The 19,480-nt window shown below is 41.7% G+C and overlaps 2 protein-coding genes across 9 annotated transcripts; both read left to right on the top strand.

Moving 5' to 3' along the window:
- The first annotated feature begins 861 nt into the window (after window positions 1-861).
- Window positions 862-11,633, top strand: LOC128608945 (uridine phosphorylase 1). Of its 4 annotated transcripts, XM_053627193.1 has the most exons (10): window positions 862-963; window positions 1,884-1,973; window positions 2,175-2,224; window positions 2,523-2,673; window positions 3,746-3,857; window positions 4,022-4,180; window positions 4,321-4,435; window positions 4,911-5,120; window positions 5,244-5,390; window positions 11,237-11,633. In XM_053627193.1, exons 4-10 carry the CDS (start codon window positions 2,648-2,650, stop codon window positions 11,383-11,385), a joined length of 918 nt encoding a protein of 305 aa, XP_053483168.1. In that variant the 5' UTR covers window positions 862-963; window positions 1,884-1,973; window positions 2,175-2,224; window positions 2,523-2,647; the 3' UTR covers window positions 11,386-11,633. The 4 variants fall into 4 exon arrangements, with proteins under 4 accessions (XP_053483168.1, XP_053483159.1, XP_053483184.1 ...); XM_053627184.1 differs by lacking the exon at window positions 2,523-2,673; XM_053627209.1 differs by lacking the exons at window positions 2,523-2,673; window positions 4,321-4,435 and having other exon boundaries at window positions 4,022-4,124.
- A 1,489-nt stretch (window positions 11,634-13,122) lies between these two features.
- Window positions 13,123-19,329, top strand: upp1 (uridine phosphorylase 1). 5 transcript variants are annotated; one of them, XM_053627125.1, is made up of 9 exons: window positions 13,123-13,331; window positions 13,910-13,959; window positions 15,470-15,581; window positions 15,746-15,904; window positions 16,144-16,258; window positions 16,488-16,697; window positions 16,821-16,967; window positions 17,551-17,591; window positions 18,799-18,936. In XM_053627125.1, exons 2-8 carry the CDS (start codon window positions 13,913-13,915, stop codon window positions 17,586-17,588), a joined length of 828 nt encoding a protein of 275 aa, XP_053483100.1. In that variant the 5' UTR covers window positions 13,123-13,331; window positions 13,910-13,912; the 3' UTR covers window positions 17,589-17,591; window positions 18,799-18,936. The 5 variants fall into 5 exon arrangements, with proteins under 5 accessions (XP_053483100.1, XP_053483110.1, XP_053483072.1 ...); XM_053627135.1 differs by having other exon boundaries at window positions 17,551-17,615; window positions 18,799-18,902; XM_053627097.1 differs by lacking the exon at window positions 17,551-17,591 and having other exon boundaries at window positions 18,799-19,326.
- The last annotated feature ends 151 nt before the right edge of the window (window positions 19,330-19,480 follow it).

The raw sequence follows: 19,480 nt of genomic DNA, 5'->3' as shown, positions 1-19,480 counted from the left end.
CTCTGGGTATCTGCTAAAGCTAGAGGCGTCACATTATGTGTGTATGACGTCATGCGCCGTCGACTAGGAAGCGGCTCATACTTCCAGTTAGTAAAAAAAAAAAACTTTTTTTTTCTTCAGCAGGGGTATCCATTTATAATTATGCATGTTGAATTCATATTCTTTATTATAGTGCAAATTTGATTTAATGTTAATTTATACATTAACTTACAAACATGTACTAATGTACTTAAGGTGGTCTTTATTCACGCATGAATTCATAAGCCTCAGGACGTAGTGATTGGTACTACCTTAACTCACCATTAGTTCATATTTAAGTAAGTATTTATTCGGGTGTTGATGCATGATTATTCATGCACTGTTCTTGTGAAGTGTTACACATGTTTCATTACAAAAAAAGTTTTACTATTGCAACATAACAGATTTTCTGCTACCGATAGCTTTGTTATAGGCACCATGTTTCTGCAAATTGGTTGTAAATAATATAAGAAATAACTAAAAAGTTTAATCTTAAATAACTTTATTTTACTTTTATGAAGTTTTGTGTATTTATAAGTATTTTAATGACCCAACACTTGCGATAAGTAGTTAATGTTATCAGATGAGGCTAAGCAGTCTTTTCTAAGGACTTCATTCGTACCAGATGCGACTCTTCCTAAAACTATAAAAGCTAATGAGATTTTCTATAAGGTTTTCCATGATATCATGTTTAATTCGTTACTTGAATAACTTTGTGTGCGTGGCTGTAATGTCACTATAGTTATCCGGTGCATTTCGTGTGTCGCTAAGAGCACTTCCTTCCCTCCTTACTGGGTGTAAGTACCTCCCACTTGGAGGTCTCCAGGCTGCAGCTATATATACTTATATATACAGGAAGTGTACAGAAGTAGAGAAAAAGAGCTTCATTTTGGGGGGAAATCACATCCAGCTTGAGACGCGATTCAAGTCGTCAGTTTGACAAAGGTAAAAGTTTGTGTTCATATATCAATATATTGACACACTGAATTCCCAGATTATGTAGAATCAACAAAAGGAAGTGTATTGAATTTGTTTAATGACTATTTTATACATATTATAATGTGCTTGCTGTGTATGCACCAGGTTACGCTGGTAAGGACAGACGAGGCGAGCTCTAGGGCTTTTACACCAAAGCATTTTACCCAGGATTGTGCAGTTTCTCATGCATGCAATCCAACTGTGCTAATAAGTAATGTGATTGTATATGCAGAGAAAATGCATGGCACCTTTTATTACTATGGATTGCAAATATATGTCAAATTTAGATTTTATTTCTGAATTACTTGTACATTACTTGTTTGTAGTTGATTTTGTTGCTTGAGCAATAAAAAAAAATTTGTTGGTTACAATGTTGCACATTCACCTCACTGAGTGCAGTTATATCTCGTTTTAAGTTTGTCTCCATCTGGATACTGTTGAATTTTAAAATTAATATTTAATATTAGACAGTTATTATGTTACAACCAAAAGGTTCTAATACAAAACCATCACAGTGTGTAAGTATGGCAACAAATTAAAATGCAATAGAATTAAAATGATTACAATTAAAGTTAAAGTCGAAACTTCAATTGTCAAATAGAATGGCATTGGACATGCATACAACAACGACAAAGCAGTAAGAAATTAAATTAAAACTACATCGATAAAGTGTTGAAATCGGGCGTTTCACTACCATCGCTACTTCCTGTCATCATTTATCCGCGCACTTCCGCATACTTGCCTAAACCACGGCCATTTGTGAAATCCTGCCTAAAATACCGCCCACTTTCCAAGTCCCGCCTACTTGCGGCGTAAGTACCTCCCACTTGGCGGTCTCCAGGCTGCAGCTATATATACTTGTAATTCTTTTGACCTCTCTGAAACAGGACGTGTACAGAATTAGAGAAAAAGAGCTTAATTTTGGGGGGAAATCACATCCAGCTTGAGACGCGATTCAAGTCGTCAGTTTGACAAAGGTAAAAGTGTTTTCATTATATCCATGTATTTATTCACCTATTCGATAAGAGCATGTCATTGATTAAAGAGAGAGAGAGAGAAAGAGAAAAGTGAGAAATAGAAATAGCTATTAAATAAGAGGTCATTTCATTGCTATTGACGTCACGGTTGATTGTGTGTTGACATCTTTGTGTTTCTGTTCCACATCTCTGTCCAAGAAGAAAATGCATTCGGGTTTCAGCGAGGAGAGAAACGGGGAGCAGTGTGAAAGGTGGGTCTATAATAAAGATATATGTTTTTATTTTATTTATTTTTATTTATTTTTAAGAAGGTGTGCTTGAAGTAGTAATCAGACTATGAAGATTAAATAGACAATCCTGTACATAAATCCTTGTTCTTTAATAAAGAAAATAGGAATTATTGATGTGAGGTCAGGGAGGCACGGTGGATTACCTCCCTGGTTGGGAGTTTGAACCTCTCCTCCAACCTGTGTGCACGGATTTTGCCTGTTCTCCCCAAGTCAAAAGACATACGTTGTAAGCTGATTGGCATTCCCAAATTTTCCACAGTGTGTGCGATTTTGCCCTGCGATAGGTTGAGACCCCGTCCAGTGTTTTTCCCGCCCTGTGCCTCGAGTTCCCTGGGATAGGCTCCAGGCTCTCCACGATCCTGTGCAGGATAAGCGGTATGGAAAATGGATGGATGGATAGATGACCTGAGGTCAGTGCTAATCACAGAAACTATCCTATTTTTTGTTCACTGTTAGAGTATGGGTATAACCTCGGTGTCCTGGTGAAATTCCCCCATTGCCCCCCAATTAACCCCATCTCTGAATTGGCTACATCACTCTCTCCTCTCCACTAATAGCAGGTGTGTGCTGGGCGTTCTGGCGCACTATGGCTGCACACTAGTGGTGATTGCGGAGATTTCCCCAACCCCCCGCCCGTGCTATGTAAAGCGCTTTGAGTGTCTAGAAAAGCGCTATATATATGTAACTGTAATGGTAACATTGTTGTTCTTTGTTCAGCTGTTGACAAATGCACTCAAACCGGTTTTCTCCAGACTTGTACAGTATAAATGCTTTAACGGTTTGTGCTTAAACATGTGATCTTTAGTGATGTCAGTGATTTATTTCTTCCATCACCATGTTGGTCTATTTTCCTACATTACCCACAATGCCATTCAACGACCTGCTGGGATTTAGCCCTTGTTTCATCTCTACTTAAAAGAAAGCAATGCAGCAGCACTTTAGTCTTTTAATATGTCCAGTTCTATCACGTCCTCATCTGTACACTCTGCTTAAAAAGGCTAGGTTACGACTTTCACGCTGTCAATACCACTGTGCTCATCAAATCATTAACCAGCCAAGCCGTAACTCAGCACAGCTGCTGCGTAAAGTTGCATTGCATTCTGGAACTTTGAGTCTTACCTTTGCTGTGTTCATTACTTCTATTTCTCATTTATATGACCTCGAACATCACTGGAAAATGGTAACTGAGTAAATAAGCCTTTGCCAGGAATGAAACCCTGACCATTATCCTTTATGTTCGAGATCGCTGAATTGTTTTTCTCTCTGATTAAACGCCATAGTAACAGCGTAAGCAGTGTCCCCCTGCGATGTCAGCATGGGACAAAACCACTAACATTTCATAGGAGTAATGAAAATGCAGCAACAACCAACAACTATTTCGATATAAAAACATTTCATGTGTTTCAGGGTGGAGTTTTCCTTTAAGGCACATTTACACTGCCTGTTTACTCAGTCGATTTCCCTTTATTTATTCACTTATAGGTCCATATGTGTTAACAATCCTAATTTGGAGTCTATGAAAGAAGACATACTGTACCATCTCAATCTGGACACAGCCAGTCATGACTTCCCGAAACAGTTTGGGGATGTTAAAGTAAGTTAATAAATGATCAGATTGTACTGCATTATGTAATATTATTGCTTAAATATCCAGTGTGTGCCCAAAGTTTAACCTTCCTGGTTTTAAATTTTTTTTATTTAGTAACATATTACTTGGTTTCTTGCATCATCGCCAAACTGCATTTTCTTTTCTTGTAGTTTGTATGTGTAGGGGGAAGTCCATGGAGGATGAAGTCTTTCACAGAGTACATTGCTAAAGAGCTGGGCCTAGAAGATCCAAAAGGAGAGTACCCAAACATCTGTGAGGGAACAGATCGCTATGCCATGTACAAAGTAGGACCTATACTGTCTGTTAGTGTAAGTCATCAAATGTCAAAGGAGAAAGACTCAGAGAGCTGATGCTTGCAGTGCTGCTTTAACACAATACTCTGTGTGTGTATTTTTTTTTATATCAATGCAATCTGAGTTGTTCTGAGCTTAATGTCTCTGTGTTTTAGCATGGCATGGGCATTCCATCCATCTCAATAATGTTACACGAGCTTATCAAACTCCTCTATCATGCCCGATGCACTGATGTCACTATCGTGCGCATTGGGACCTCTGGCGGAATAGGTACACGGTTATTACACACCAGTTCACTTAATAAAGCACAACAGATTGACTCTGACCAACATTTGTTATATGCTGCACATAGAATTCAATACTAATATTACTAATATTAATATTGGGGCAGTGGTGGCTTGGTGGTTAAGGCTCTGGGCTACTAATCAGATAGTCGGGGGTTCAAGCCCCAGCACTGCCAAGCTGCCACTGTTGGGCCCTTGAGCAAGGTCCTTAACCCTTTCTGCTCCAGGGGTATGTATCATGGCTGAGCCTGTGCTCTGACCCTGACATGCTGGGGTATGTGAAGAAAATAATTTCGCTGTAATGTATATATGTGATAAATAAAGACTCATTAATATTAGATTTATACAGTAACATTATTACTAATGTTGTAATCTGTAATTGTTAAAGGAAGCAGCAGAGCTTTATAACTAGGATGAGTGATAATGAATACACTAGAATCTGACCTTCTTTGTGTTCTCAGGTCTGCAGCCAGGCACAGTCGTGGTCACCAAGCAGTCAGTGGATGCCATGTTCCTGCCCCGCTTCGAGCAGATGGTTCTGGGTAAGACGGTGGTGAGGAGCACGGAGCTGGACGTCGAGCTGGCAGAGGAGCTGCTACAGTGCGGCAAAGAGCTGGCGGAGTTTGAGACTGTCATTGGGGACACCATGTGCACTCTGGACTTCTACGAAGGTATTGTTGTGTGTCCTTCAGTTGCAGGAGTGTGCAATATATACATTTATATACACCCATTATGTCAGTTTAAACGGCTGTTTTTTGGCTGTCTCACTCACTGCATTGCTGGTGTTGATGCAGGTCAAGCTCGTTTGGACGGGGCTTTCTGTTCGTACACCGAAGAGGAAAAACAAAACTACCTGTCCGAAGCGTATGCAGCAGGAATCCGCAACATTGAGATGGAATCTTCTGTTTTTGCTGCCATGTGCAAACTCAGTAATATACGAGGTAGGACTTTTCTTTTACTTCAAAACCCATCAACGTTTCACTCTGATGGTAATGTCTGACAACGGTCATATGGGGCATAATTTGCAATTCAATATGAAGCTAGGGATAGGCGATATGACAAAAATATCATATCACGATACTTGAGGACATTTGTATGATGCACGATGCATGTCACGATATATAAGTTAGCTAGTGATCTGTCTGCAAAACAGTAGTGAAATAAATGAAAAAAACATTCAACTGAGTTTGACTAATGATTAAAAATGTAAAAATACATCAGCATACCAAAGATATCTCAGAAAAGTGTATAGTGTAATCATTTATCACAATACTGATAATATATCGATATATCACCCAGCCCTATATGAAGCTAGCAGGAATCATTTTAGCTGTGGCTGAAAGTTTATTTAAATTCGTAGGAATCATTTAGATGTTTAGATTATAGAGATCTTAAAATTGAAATGAAAAAGTGGAAAAAAGAGAAATGAAGAAACAGTGAAGTAGGAACATACTGTGCAGCTGAACATACTGTGCAAAGTGTCATAAGTGCAAAGAAATGAAAATAAACCTCTTTAAATACCTCCCCTGCAAAGCCTCACTGTCTCCGGGCTGGTAGTTGGGGTGTTCCCCCTGGTGGCGGTCTGCCTTTCGCTTGGAGGTGCGTGTGGCCTGCACTAGATAGTGGTGCGTGCGCTCCCAAATCTGTTCACTCCTGCAGACCCATTCGTCCACCGCTGGCGAGTCAGTGGGATTGGCATTCCAGGGGAATTAGGGTGGCTGGTAGCCCAAGACACACTGAAAGTGGGTGAGCTGCGTGGCAGAGTGTCGTAGGGAGTTCTGCGCATACCCGGCCCATGGGAGGAATTTGCTCCAATCCTCCGGGTTCGTGGAACAGAATGTCCGTAGGAACCTAGCGAGTTCTTGGTTGGCCTGCTCTACCTGTCTGTTAGCCTAGGGGTGGTACCCTGACGTGAGGTTGACGGTGACACCCATCTTCTCCATGAAGTTGGCCCAGACTCTTGACGTGAATTGTGGACCCCTATCTCTCACGATCTCTTCCGGTATCCCAAAGCACCTGAATACATGCTGGAACAGTAGCTCGGCAGTGACAAAGGCAGACGTTAAGGCAGGTAGGGGGATGAGGCGCAGGGATTTAGAAAACCGGTCGATGAGCACGAGATTGGTGGTGTTTCCCTGCGACTGCGGTAAGTTGGTGATAAAGTCTAGGGCCCGGTGGGACCATGGGCGTGCTGGGATGGGTAGGGGTTTCAGCTTACCGGTGGGCAAAGTCCGCGGTACCGTGGCTTGGGTGCACGTAGAGCACGAGGATATGGTGCGCTGTACCTTCCTGAACATGTTGGGCCACCAGTACTTCTCGACCAACAACTGGTGGGTCCGATGTACTCCCGGGTGGCCCATCGCTAGTGCTGTGTGGGCCCAGGTGAGGACCTCCAGCCGGTGTTGCTTCGGGACAAATCGCTTGCTGGGTAGGCATGCTGCCGGGATTTGCGACCTAGGGAGGCGTGCTAAGGCCTGGTCCAGTGCCCACTCGATGGCACTGATGATACATGAGGGGGGCAGGACATAATCTCCTTGGTCTGCTCAGCTCTCCAGACAGTGGAGCCACGACAGGGCATCAGCCTTTCTATTCTTCGACCCTGGCCGATATGACAAGGTAAACTGGAACCTGGAGAAGAACAGGGACCAGCCTGCCTGGCGAGGCGTGAGACGTTTGGCCGTCTGCAGATACTCGAGGTTCTTGTGATCAGTGTAGATAACAAACGGGTGCGAGGCACTCTCCAGCCAATGCCTCCACACCTCCAGGGCCAGTTTAACTGCCAGGTGTTCTCGGTTCCCCACATCATAGTTGCGTTCCGCTGCGGATAATTTCGGGAGAAGAATGCCACAGGGTGAAGCTTGGGTTTGTCCCCGAGCCTCTGTGAGAGTATGGCCCCCACTCCTGCTTCCGAGACATTCACCTCCACGACGAAGGGTCTGGAGGGATCCGGGTGTCTGAGTATGGGAGCCGTGGTGAAGGCTGTCTTGAGCTTGTTCAGGGCCTCTTGAGTGGCTGGGGTCCAAGCAAGCCATCTTGGTTTGCCACGTAGGAGGGACGTAAGGGGGTGCGCTATGGTGCTAAACCCTTGTATGAACTGCCTGTACTTTACGGAGGTCCATGGTGTTCCCCCTTCGGGCTGATGACATTTCCCAGGAAGGAGATTGTGTGTCAATGGAATTCACACTTCTAGGGACTTTACGTAGAGCTGATGTTGTAGGAGTCGGCGTATCACCTGCCGCACATGGCCGATATGCTCCTCTAGGGATGCAGAATAAACCAGAATGTCATCGATGTACGTAATGACGTTCCTTCCATGTCTCTCAGGAGGTCATTAATAGGGCACTGGAACACAGAGGGGGGCGTTAACGAGCTCATAAGGCATAACCAGGTAATCGTAGTGACCCGAGGTGGTGCTGAATGCTGTTTTCCACTCCTCTCCCTCACGTATGCGGACCAGGTTGTATGCATTGCGCAGGTCCAACTTAGTGAAAATGGTCGTGGACCGTAGTTGTTCGAGGGCTGCAAGTACTAGTGGCAGGGGATACCGGTATTTTACCGAAATTTGGTTTAGGCCCCGGTAATCGATACATGGTCGGAGACCCCCTCCTTTTTTCTCCACAAAGAAGAAGCCGGCGGAGGTGGGGAACGTGGAAGGTCTAATGTATCCCTGTTGGAGAGCCTCCTGGATATACTCCTCCATAGCCCAGTGTTCGGCTGGGAGAACATGGGGTGGCTCCAGGAAGGAGCTCAATTTTGCAATCGTAGGAGTGGTGTGGTGGTGTTCCACTTGCCCTCTCCTTGCTAAATACCACACTGAGGTCCTGATATTCGGGAGGAACTGTGACTGGGATGGGTGTTGTAGGGCTCTCCACTGTCGTGGTTGCCTCCGTGACCACAGGGAGCGTCAGGCAATTACTGAGGCAGTAAGGGGACCACTGGGTAATTTGCTTGTTGGCTCAAGAGACCTGGGGGTTGTAGCGCTCCAACCAGGACAGACCTAAGATGATGGAATGCCGGGCTGAGACAGTTACGTACAGGACGATAGTTTCGCTGTGGAGGGCACTAACCTGGATTTTGAGGGGTGCTATACAGTGGGAGATGACCCGTCGATAGACTGGATGGGGCGTGGCTCGACTAGGGGACGAACGGGAATGTTTAGTTCCTGTGCAGTCTTCTGGTCAATGAAGTTGCCGGCAGCTCCTGAGTCGATCAGTGCTGTGAGCATGGTAGACACCCCTGAGCACTCAATCTTAACCGGCAACACGAATACATGGGCTGTGCGTGCTTGGTCAGGACTCATCATTTGAAGACGGGGTCAGCTGTCTCCGCTCTCCCCGGCAGGTTGCTGCTTCTTGTGAGGGCACTGACAGATGAGGTGGTTGTCCTCTCCGCAGTAAAAGCAGCGAGACTCACGACGACGCCTCTCCCTCTCCTCCTCACGAAGCCGAGCCTGTCCGAGCTGCATGGGTTCCTCTGCGGCTCCTGGCTCAGGGAGCAGGGGGCCCCACTGCACGGGGTGGTTGGTCCAGTGTAATTGGTCCAGCCAAATCATGAGGTCAACGAGGGCATCGAGGGTGAATTGTTCATCACGACATGCCAACTCCCTCACCAGCTCTGGATGCAGCCCCTGACGGAACGCTGTCTTGAGGGCTGGCTCGTTCTACCCGCTCCGTGCTGTGATGGTACAGAACTCCAGGGCGTACTCCACCACGTCCTGCGACCCTGTGTGATCTTCATGAGCTCCTGGCCGGTCTGCCATCCATCAGGGGAATGATCGAAGGCATGCTGGAAGCGGGAAATGAAGTCCGCTAGCGAGGGTCTGGCACTGCCCCCTCATTCCCACTCTGCCATAACCCATAACAAGGCCCGTCCGGTTAGGAGCTACATGAAGTGCGTGATCTTACGGACCTCCGGTCAGGGTAACTGCTAAAAAACAGTGAGCACTGGAGTAGGAACCCCTTACATTGCTCAGGCTCCCCGGCATATCTCTCCGGCATAGGCAGTGGCGGAAAGTGCGAAGGAGGCGGGGATGGAATGTGCGCAGCCGGTGGTGGCTGAACATACGCTGGCGCTGGTAGTGGACTGTTTGCAGACGGCGGTGGCGGTGACGTAGCCGGGAGTGTGGATTGACACATGCGTGTCAATTGCTCTGTTAAGCGCGATATCTGTACTTGTTGTGTATTTATCGCTCGGTTCTGTGCAAGAATATACTGTTGCCATTCCGGGGCACCCGCTGCTTCCATAGTTAGGAGAAGTAATCTGTTATGATACCTGAGGTGGTAGCAAGCGCAGGCGATGCCAAAGCAGGAAGGCAAGGAACAGGCTGAAGGTGTAGTCATGATACAGGCAGTAGTCAGACGATCAGGCGAACAGACAATACTGGGCTAAAGCAGGGAATCGTAGTCAAAACACGAGGCGGTAAATCCGTAAACCAGGAAGATCCAAAACAATAAAGACGACTTGGTGAAACGACAGAGACGTTATGGCTGAGTGTTTACTTCGCAAAGTTCAAATGTTCACAAGGTCTCTTATAAACTGTGTTGTGAGATTGAATGCAGGCGTCAGTAATCAAAACTCCGGAGAATGCGAGCGTGTGCATGTATGGGAAGTGTATTCCTCATTGGCCATGTTTGTAGTTTGCGCTGCATTCTGGGAACTGTAGTCGCGAGGTCGCAACGACGTGACAGGTCCTATATTTATTAAACCTGTTTGATTGTTCACTTGAACTGAATAGGTTTAATCAAAATGCTAATAACTCAGGCCTATAAATAATTTACCTGGGCCATAGGGTTCTGTCACTGGAAAGTTAGGAATAAAAATGCTCTAGAGCGCAATAAAAAATAGCATAAAATAGCCATAATAATTATAATAATACTAACATTGTACATATTTGAATAATGATGAGCCTATTATTTAAATAGTTGGATTATGTTCTTAAAATAAATCTGAAAACATGGGGTGTGACAGATGCCCAGCAACATTAACTTAATATACAGTACTGTGCAAAAGTTTTAGGCACATGTAAAGAAATGCTGTAGAGCTAAGATGCCTTCAGAAATAATGAAATTAAATCTTCCTACATTTAAAAAAACACTACAAAGAGCAGTAAACAGTAATAAATGAAACAGAGGCAATATTTGGTGTGACGACACTTCGCTTAAAAGGAAATTAGTAGTCTCAGGTAGAATTAGTGCAGTTTTATAAGGAAATGAGCTGTAAGTTTTATTGAGCATCTTGCAGAACCAGACACGGTTCTTCTGGAGACTTTGACTGTCTCACTCGCTTCTTATTTTTGCAGCAAAATCCAGCAGCCTTCATTGTGGGGTTTTTTTGTCTGAAAAGTGTCTCTTACCACTTAATATACTGCTTTCTTTTCTGACATGCAAACATTTTTCTGTAACATTTCATTTTGTGCTGGAAAACTAAAATGTTTTTTTGTACTGACTCGATAATGTAGAAGACATAAAATTTTACATTTACAGCATTTGCAAACACCCTTATCCAGAGCAACTTACATTTATCTCAATTATACATCTGAGCAGTTGAGGGTTAAGGGCCTCGCTCAAGGGCCCAGCAGTGACAGCTTGGCAGTGCTGGGATTTGAACTTACGACAGTCCAATCAGTAGTCCAGTACTGTACATGTACAGTACTATACATGCACCTCTAGGCAAGAGGCGTGAGAGATAACTGGATCCTAATATATCTATCCTTAATATATGAAATATTTCCTATTTCAAAGAAACAACATTGCACATCTGTAACATCTCATTTCGACTTGTTTCCCAGCGGCTGTGGTGTGTGTGACCCTCTTGGACCGGCAGAAAGGAGACCAGCTGAGCAGTTCTCATGAAGTCATGCACAGCTACCAACAAAGGCCACAGATCCTCACTGGCCATTACATCAAAAAGAAGCTTAAAACCTTCAAGAATATTTAGCTTTTACACTCAGAACACTGGAATGTGAAACAAAACAAACTTTTTAGAGACATCCTTTCCTGGCAATATTATCAGTATGATTTTATATGAGTTGTATAGGACTGCCTTTGCTAATATTCACACCTGAACACTGCTTACACAAACACTTGAAGATATTTGGATATTGTAAGATTTTATGACACATTGTCTTTGCTTGATGCGGTCTGTTATTTGAAATAATTTGTAGAATAAAATCCATTATTAACAAACACCCCTGACCCATTTGAATGCCTCTCTCATCTACTACATCTGTAGGAAAGCACCACATGCTGTCATGAATAATTAAGAGACAGCATCTTCTCATAGGATAAGAACACACAGGATCATGAATAATTATGAGACACCGACACGTCATCGAAGTACTATAGTACATTGACAGGATGAGATTTTAAAAAGATTTTAAAAAGATCAGAATTAACCAGTGTGGTGATAGGCCGGCGGCCGCCACACAGGAGACAAAGATCGCTCCTCCCACGACTGCCGCGGTGGTGCTGAAGAGACAGCTCTGCTTCCTGTGTGTTCCTCGGCCTCCTGTGTGTCTGTGCTCTGCCCACCGCTGGCTAAATTCCCTACACCAGTTTTCTCCTACAATTAAAATGAACAGAAGCTAAGATTGTCTTTTATGATGTGCGATAAGAACACCTCTGTTAAAATCTCAGAAAATGTAGTTTAGTGTTTCATGACGCTTTAAAAAATATTACACATAGTTAGACAAAAATGATAAAAAATGATCTAAACTGTTCATTTAGAAGGTTATAGTGTTCTCAGCAGCACATACAAATTACAATCTGCTATGTATCTTACAAGATCTTTTTATTTTTGCAAAGTATTTCTGCAATCAGTTCCTACAATCTCTCCAGGCTTTCCAGGTTATGGACACTACAGACCATAAGCAGGTAATATCTTGTGGCAATTTTCGCACGTGTTAGGACTACACTCAATTTAAATGCAAATCAATTTCTGAATTATTATTATTTTTAAATAACTTTGGTACGATATTTACTAGTATGAGGTACATTTTCAAAAGTTTTAGCACAAAATTCCAAAATGATTACGCTTGTAATTGTCATTCTTTTAAAACCTGCTCTTATGTTTTCATTATGGCTATCCATTTTTACTTTCCACGTAATCCACATGATCAATTTAAAACATTTGGTTTATTTACCAAAACACATTAGTATGATCTCCATTCAATTCAGTACTCATAACAATTAGTAAAACCAACTGCAAACACTAATGTTATTGTATTTCAAGTTCACGTGTCAGTGAAGGATGTGTTTGACACTCTTGAGCCATATCAGTGCCTCAAGTGCACAAAACTTCACTGCCCACTTGTCAAAAGGACAAAATAAAATTTGAGAAGGACATTCAGGCAATAGGCCACCTTCAGTCCCATTTATCTTGGGTGGTAGTTAGTCCATGGAAGTAATTTTATATATATATATATATATATATATATATATATATATATATATATATATATATATATATATATATAATATTATATTATATTATATTATCTTAGTTTTGAAGCTGTGAAGTTCCTGGAACTTCTTATAAGAAATCGCTCCATGTAATACTTCTCTCGATGTAATACACGCATTTCTTATATCATTGACTCCCTTCCATACAGACAGCAATACACAATGACTTCATAAAATTCTAATTCTAATTCTAAATTCTTGAAGATTCCTACCAGTCAGTGGTAAGGCAGCATCGGTCTTTCGCTCTGCACAATAAAGAACAATCCACCTGCGTGTCAACAGTGACAGTAGGGTGAAACTTTTCTACGGATGTCCTCCGGTTTGCTTGTTGTCCAGGAAAGCTGAAAAGACTCGCGCAGCCCAGCTAAGAGACGCCAAATTGTCGTAGAAATTAGACAACACTTGCAGACTCGTCCTCCGAAGGTAAAAAGGTTTATTACAGAAAGATGTTTAATACAGGATAGAATAATGAGAGCGCTCTGAAGCGCTTGTGCTGAACACTACTATAAATATGAAACACAGAGCATGACACACTTCTGTGTACCGATAAGAAGCAGGTTGAGGCAGTTCAAACAGGCTTTGTTTTAGGGTCTCAGAAGATGTGCAGACGAACCTTGAACAGAAGAACATGTTGTCTCTGTATAGCAGATAAACATTCTGTACTGATCTCAGTGACATTACATGGCCTTCTTAGGTGTTATCCTCAGATGAGAATGAAACAGAACAAGAACAAAACTATTACAAAGTAAAAATTAATAATTTCCCTCACAGACGTAATTCCAGTCGTCAGTTTGACAAAGGTAAAAGTGTTTTCATTATATCCATGTATTTATTCACCTATTCGATAAGAGCATGTCATTGATTAAAGAGAGAGAGAGAGAAAGAGAAAAGTGAGAAATAGAAATAGCTATTAAATAAGAGGTCATTTCATTGCTATTGACGTCACGGTTGATTGTGTGTTGACATCTTTGTGTTTCTGCTCCACATCTCTGTCCAAGAAGAAAATGCATTCGGGTTTCAGCGAGGAGAGAAACGGGGAGCAGTGTGAAAGGTGGGTCTATAATAAAGATATATGTTTTTATTTTATTTATTTTTAAGAAGGTGTGCTTGAAGTAGTAATCAGACTATGAAGATTAAATAGACAATCCTGTACATAAATCCTTGTTCTTTAATAAAGAAAATAGGAATTATTGATGTGAGGTCAGGGAGGCACGGTGGATTACCTCCCTGGTTGGGGGTTTGAAACCCTCCACTACCCTGTGTGCACGGATTTTGCCTGTTCTCCCCCAGTCAAGAGAAATGTGTTGTAAGCTGATTGGCATTCCCAAATTGTCCACAGTGTGTGCGATTTTGCCCTGCGATAGGTTGAGACCCCGTCCAGTATTTTCCTGCCCTGTGCCCTGAGTTCCCTGGGATAGGCTCCAGGCTCTCCACGATCCTGTGTAGGATAAGCGGTATGGAAAATGGATGGATGGATAGATGACCTGAGGTCAGTGCTAATCACAGAAACTATCCTATTTTTTGTTCACTATTAGAGTATGGGTATAACCTCGGTGTCCTGGTGAAATTCCCCCATTGCCCCCCAATTAACCCCATCTCTGAATTGGCTACATCACTCTCTCCTCTCCACTAATAGCAGGTGTGTGCTGGGCGTTCTGGCCCACTATGGCTGCACACTAGTGGTGATTGCGGAGATTTCCCCAACCCCCCGCCCATGCTATGTAAAGCGTTTTCAGTGTCTAGAAAAGCGCTATATATATGTAATTGTAATGGTAACATTGTTGTTCTTTGTTCAGCTGTTGACAAATGCACTCAAACCGGTTTTCTCCAGACTTGTACAGTTTAAATGCTTTAACAGTTTGTGCTTAAACATGTGATCTTTAGTGATGTCAGTGATTTATTTCTTCCATCACCATGTTGGTCTATTTTCCTACATTACCCACAATGCCATTCAACGACCTGCTGGGATTGAGCCCTTGTTTCATCTCTACTTAAAAGAAAGCAATGCAGCAGCACTTTAGTCTTTTAATATGTCCAGTTCTATCACGTCCTCATCTGTACACTCTGCTTAAAAAGGCTAGGTTACCACTTTCACGCTGTCAATACCATTGTGCTCATCAAATCATTAACCAGCCAAGCCGTAACTCAGCACAGCCGCTGCGTAAAGTTGCATTGCATTCTGGAACTTTGAGTCTTACCTTTGCTGTGTTCATTACTTCTATTTCTCATTTATATGACCTCGAACATCACTGGAAAATGGTAACTGAGTAAATAAGCCTTTGCCAGGAATGAAACCCTGACCATTATCCTTTATGTTCGAGATCGCTGAATTGTTTTTCTCTCTGATTAAACGCCATAGTAACAGCGTAAGCAGTGTCCCCCTGCGATGTCAGCATGGGACAAAACCACTAACATTTCATAGGAGTAATGAAAATGCAGCAACAACCAACAACTATTTCGATATAAAAACATTTCATGTGTTTCAGGGTGGAGTTTTCCTTTAAGGCACATTTACACTGCCTGTTTACTCAGTCGATTTCCCTTTATTTATTCACTTATAGGTCCATATGTGTTAACAATCCTAATTTGGAGTCTATGAAAGAAGACATACTGTACCATCTCAATCTGGACACAGCCAGTCATGACTTCCCGAAACAGTTTGGGGATGTTAAAGTAAGTTAATAAATGATCAGATTGTACTGCATTATGTAATATTATTGCTTAAATATCCAGTGTGTGCCCAAAGTTTAACCTTCCTGGTTTTAAATTTTTTTTATTTAGTAACATATTACTTGGTTTCTTGCATCATCGCCAAACTGCACTTTCTTTTCTTGTAGTTTGTATGTGTAGGGGGAAGTCCATGGAGGATGAAGTCTTTCACAGAGTACATTGCTAAAGAGCTGGGCCTAGAAGATCCAAAAGGAGAGTACCCAAACATCTGTGAGGGAACAGATCGCTATGCCATGTACAAAGTAGGACCTATACTGTCTGTTAGTGTAAGTCATCAAATGTCAAAGGAGAAAGACTCAGAGAGCTGATGCTTGCAGTGCTGCTTTAACACAATACTCTCTCTCTCTCTCTCTCTCTCTCTCTCTCTCTGTGTGTGTGTGTGTGTGTGTGTGTTTTATATCAATGCAATGTCAGTTGTTCTGCATTTAAAATATTTCTAAAATATTTATATTTAAAATATAAATTCAATCTGAGTTGTTCTGAGCTTAATGTCTCTGTGTTTTAGCATGGCATAGGCATTCCATCCATCTCAATAATGTTACATGAGCTTATCAAACTCCTCTATCATGCCCGCTGCACTGATGTCACTATCGTGCGCATTGGGACCTCTGGCGGAATAGGTACATGGTTATTACACAACAGTTCACTTAATAAAGCCCAACAGATTGACTCTGACCAACATTTGTTATATGCTGCACATAGAATACTCTACTAATATTAGATTTATACATTAACAGTAACATTATTACTAATGTTGTAATCTGTAATTGTTAAAAGAAGCAGCAGAGCTTTATAACTAGGATGAGTGATAATGAATACACTAGAATCTGACCTTCTTTGTGTTCTCAGGTCTGCAGCCAGGCACAGTCGTGGTCACCAAGCAGCCAGTGGATGCCATGTTCCTGCCCCGCTTCGAGCAGGTGGTTCTGGGTAAGACGGTGGTGAGGAGCACGGAGCTGGACGTCGAGCTGGCAGAGGAGCTGCTACAGTGTGGCAAAGAGCTGGCGGAGTTTGAGACTGTCATTGGGAACACCATGTGCACTCTGGACTTCTACGAAGGTATTGTTGTGTGTCCTTCAGGTGCAGCAGTGTGCAATATATACATTTATATACACCCATTATGTCAGTTTAAACGGCTGTTTTTTGGCTGTCTCACTCACTGCATTGCTGGTGTTGATGCAGGTCAAGCTCGTTTGGACGGGGCTTTCTGTTCGTACACCGAAGAGGAAAAACAAAACTACCTGTCCGAAGCGTATGCAGCAGGAGTCCGCAACATTGAGATGGAATCTTCTGTTTTTGCTGCCATGTGCAAACTCAGTAATATACGAGGTAGGACTTTTCTTTTACTTCAAAACCCATCAACGTTTCACTCTGATGGTAATGTCTGACAACGGTCATATGGGGCATAATTTGCAATTCAATATGAAGCTAGGGATAGGCGATATGACAAAAATATCATATCACGATACTTGAGGACATTTGTATGATGCACGATGCATGTCACGATATATATAAGTTAGCTAGCGATCTGTCTGCAAAACAGTAGTGAAATAAATGAAAAAAACATTCAACTGAGTTTGACTAATGATTAAAAATGTAAAAATACATCAGCATACCAAAGATATCTCAGAAAAGTGTATAGTGTAATCATTTATCACAATACTGATAATATATCGATATATTACCCAGCCCTATATGAAGCTAGCAGGAATCATTTTAGCTGTGGCTGAAAGTTTATTTAAATTCGTAGGAATCATTTAGATGGTTAGATTATAGAGATCTTAAAATTGAAATGAAAAAGTGGAAAAAAGAGAAATGAAGAAACAGTGAAGTAGGAACATACTGTGCAGCTGAACATACTGTGCAAAGTGTCATAAGTGCAAAGAAATGAAAATAAACCTCTTTAAATCAGGGTCCATAAGGTCTGAGGTTCTGGATGCAGCTGTTTAGACGGTAAAGAGCATTACTTTCAACATGGTAACGTTTTCTTTTCTTTTTTAATTTTTTTTTTACCAGTGGTTCAAAAAGTGGGTTACAGGACATCACAATTCACCGTTTTCAAAGTTATGATGTTCATTATTGAGGTCCTATATTTATTAAACCTGTTTGATTGTTCACTTGAACTGAATGGGTTTAATCCAAACATTAGTAACTCAGGCCTATAAATAATTTACCTGGGCCATAGGGTTCTGTCACTGGAAAGACAGTAAACTCTAGTGCGCAATAAAAAATAGCATAAAATAGCCATAATGATTATAATAATAATAACAACATTGTACATATTTGAATAATGAACCTATTATTTAAATAGTTAGATTATGTTCATAAAATAAATCTGAAAACATGGGGTGTGACAGATGCCCAGCAACATTAACTTAACATACAGTACTGTGCAAAAGTTTTAGGCACATGCAAAGAAATGCTGTAGAGCTAAGATACCTTCAGAAATAATGGAATTAAATCTTCCTACATTTAAAAAAACACTATAAAGAGCAGTAAACAGTAATAAATGAAACAAAGACAATATTTGGTGTGATGACACTTTGCTTAAAAGGAAATTAGTAGTCTCAGGTAGAATTAGTGCAGTTTTATAAGGAAATGAGCTGTAAGTTTTTTTGAGCATCTTGCAGAACCAGACACGGTTCTTCTGGAGACTCTGACTGTCTCACTCGCTTCTTATTTCAATTTTCTGTAACATTTCATTTTGTGCTGGAAAACTAATGTTTGGATATCTAAAATGTTTTTTTGTACTGACTTGATAATGTAGGAGTCAGAAAATCATACATTTACAGCATTTGGCAAACACCCTTATCTAGAGCAACTTACATTTATCTCAATTATACATCTGAGCACTTGAGGGTTAAGGGCCTCTCTCAAGGGCCCAACAGTGACAACTTGACAGTGCTGGGATTTGAACTCACAACCTTCTGATCAGTAATCCAACGTCTTAACCACTGAGCTACCACTGCCCCAAAAATAAAGTATATAACAAAGTTAGTAATAAAAAAGACTTTTGCACAGCACTGTATATGCACCTCTAGTCAAGAGGCGTGAGAGATAACTGGATCCTGATATATCTATCCTTAATATATGAAATATTTCTTATTTCAAAGAAACAACATTGCACATCTGTAACATCTCATTTCAACTTGTTTCCCAGCGGCTGTGGTGTGTGTGACCCTCTTGGACCGGCAGAAAGGAGACCAGCTGAGCAGTTCTCATGAAGTCATGCACAGCTACCAACAAAGGCCACAGATCCTCACTGGCCATTACATCAAAAAGAAGCTTAAAACCTTCAAGAATATTTAGCTTTTACACTCAGAACACTGGAATGTGAAACAAAACAAACTTTTTAGAGACATCCTTTCCTGGCGATATTATCAGTATGATTTTATGAGTTGTACAGGCCTGCGTTTGCTAATATTCACACCTGAACACTGCTTACACAAACACTTGAAGATATTTGGATATTGCAAGATTTTATGATACATTGTCTTTGCTTGATGCGGTCTGTTATTTGAAATAATTTATAGAATAAAATCCATTATAACTATTATATAAAGATTAAACTAGGTTGTTGTTTCATGAGTTGCATCTATGTACTGAATTGTAAAACGTCAGGTTGGAATAACACTCCATGTGCCTCAAACATGTCCCCCATGCTTGGCCCCAACCATACATACCAACACTCTTACTTTTGTTCGGTGTGCTGACTCAAACAAATGCTCTCTGAAAACTGCACATGGAGGCACATTTTTTTGTCTTCAGATGCTTGGCTTCGTTCTCTTGGTCAGTAGTTTATGAGTGGCCTATGGCGGGTCCAGTAATGAAGTCATATTCAT

This window comes from Ictalurus furcatus, chromosome 1 (assembly GCF_023375685.1).
Source record: "Ictalurus furcatus strain D&B chromosome 1, Billie_1.0, whole genome shotgun sequence".
In the NCBI taxonomy this organism is placed as follows: domain Eukaryota; kingdom Metazoa; phylum Chordata; class Actinopteri; order Siluriformes; family Ictaluridae; genus Ictalurus; species Ictalurus furcatus.
This window is presented reverse-complemented; position numbering and strand designations above follow the sequence as displayed.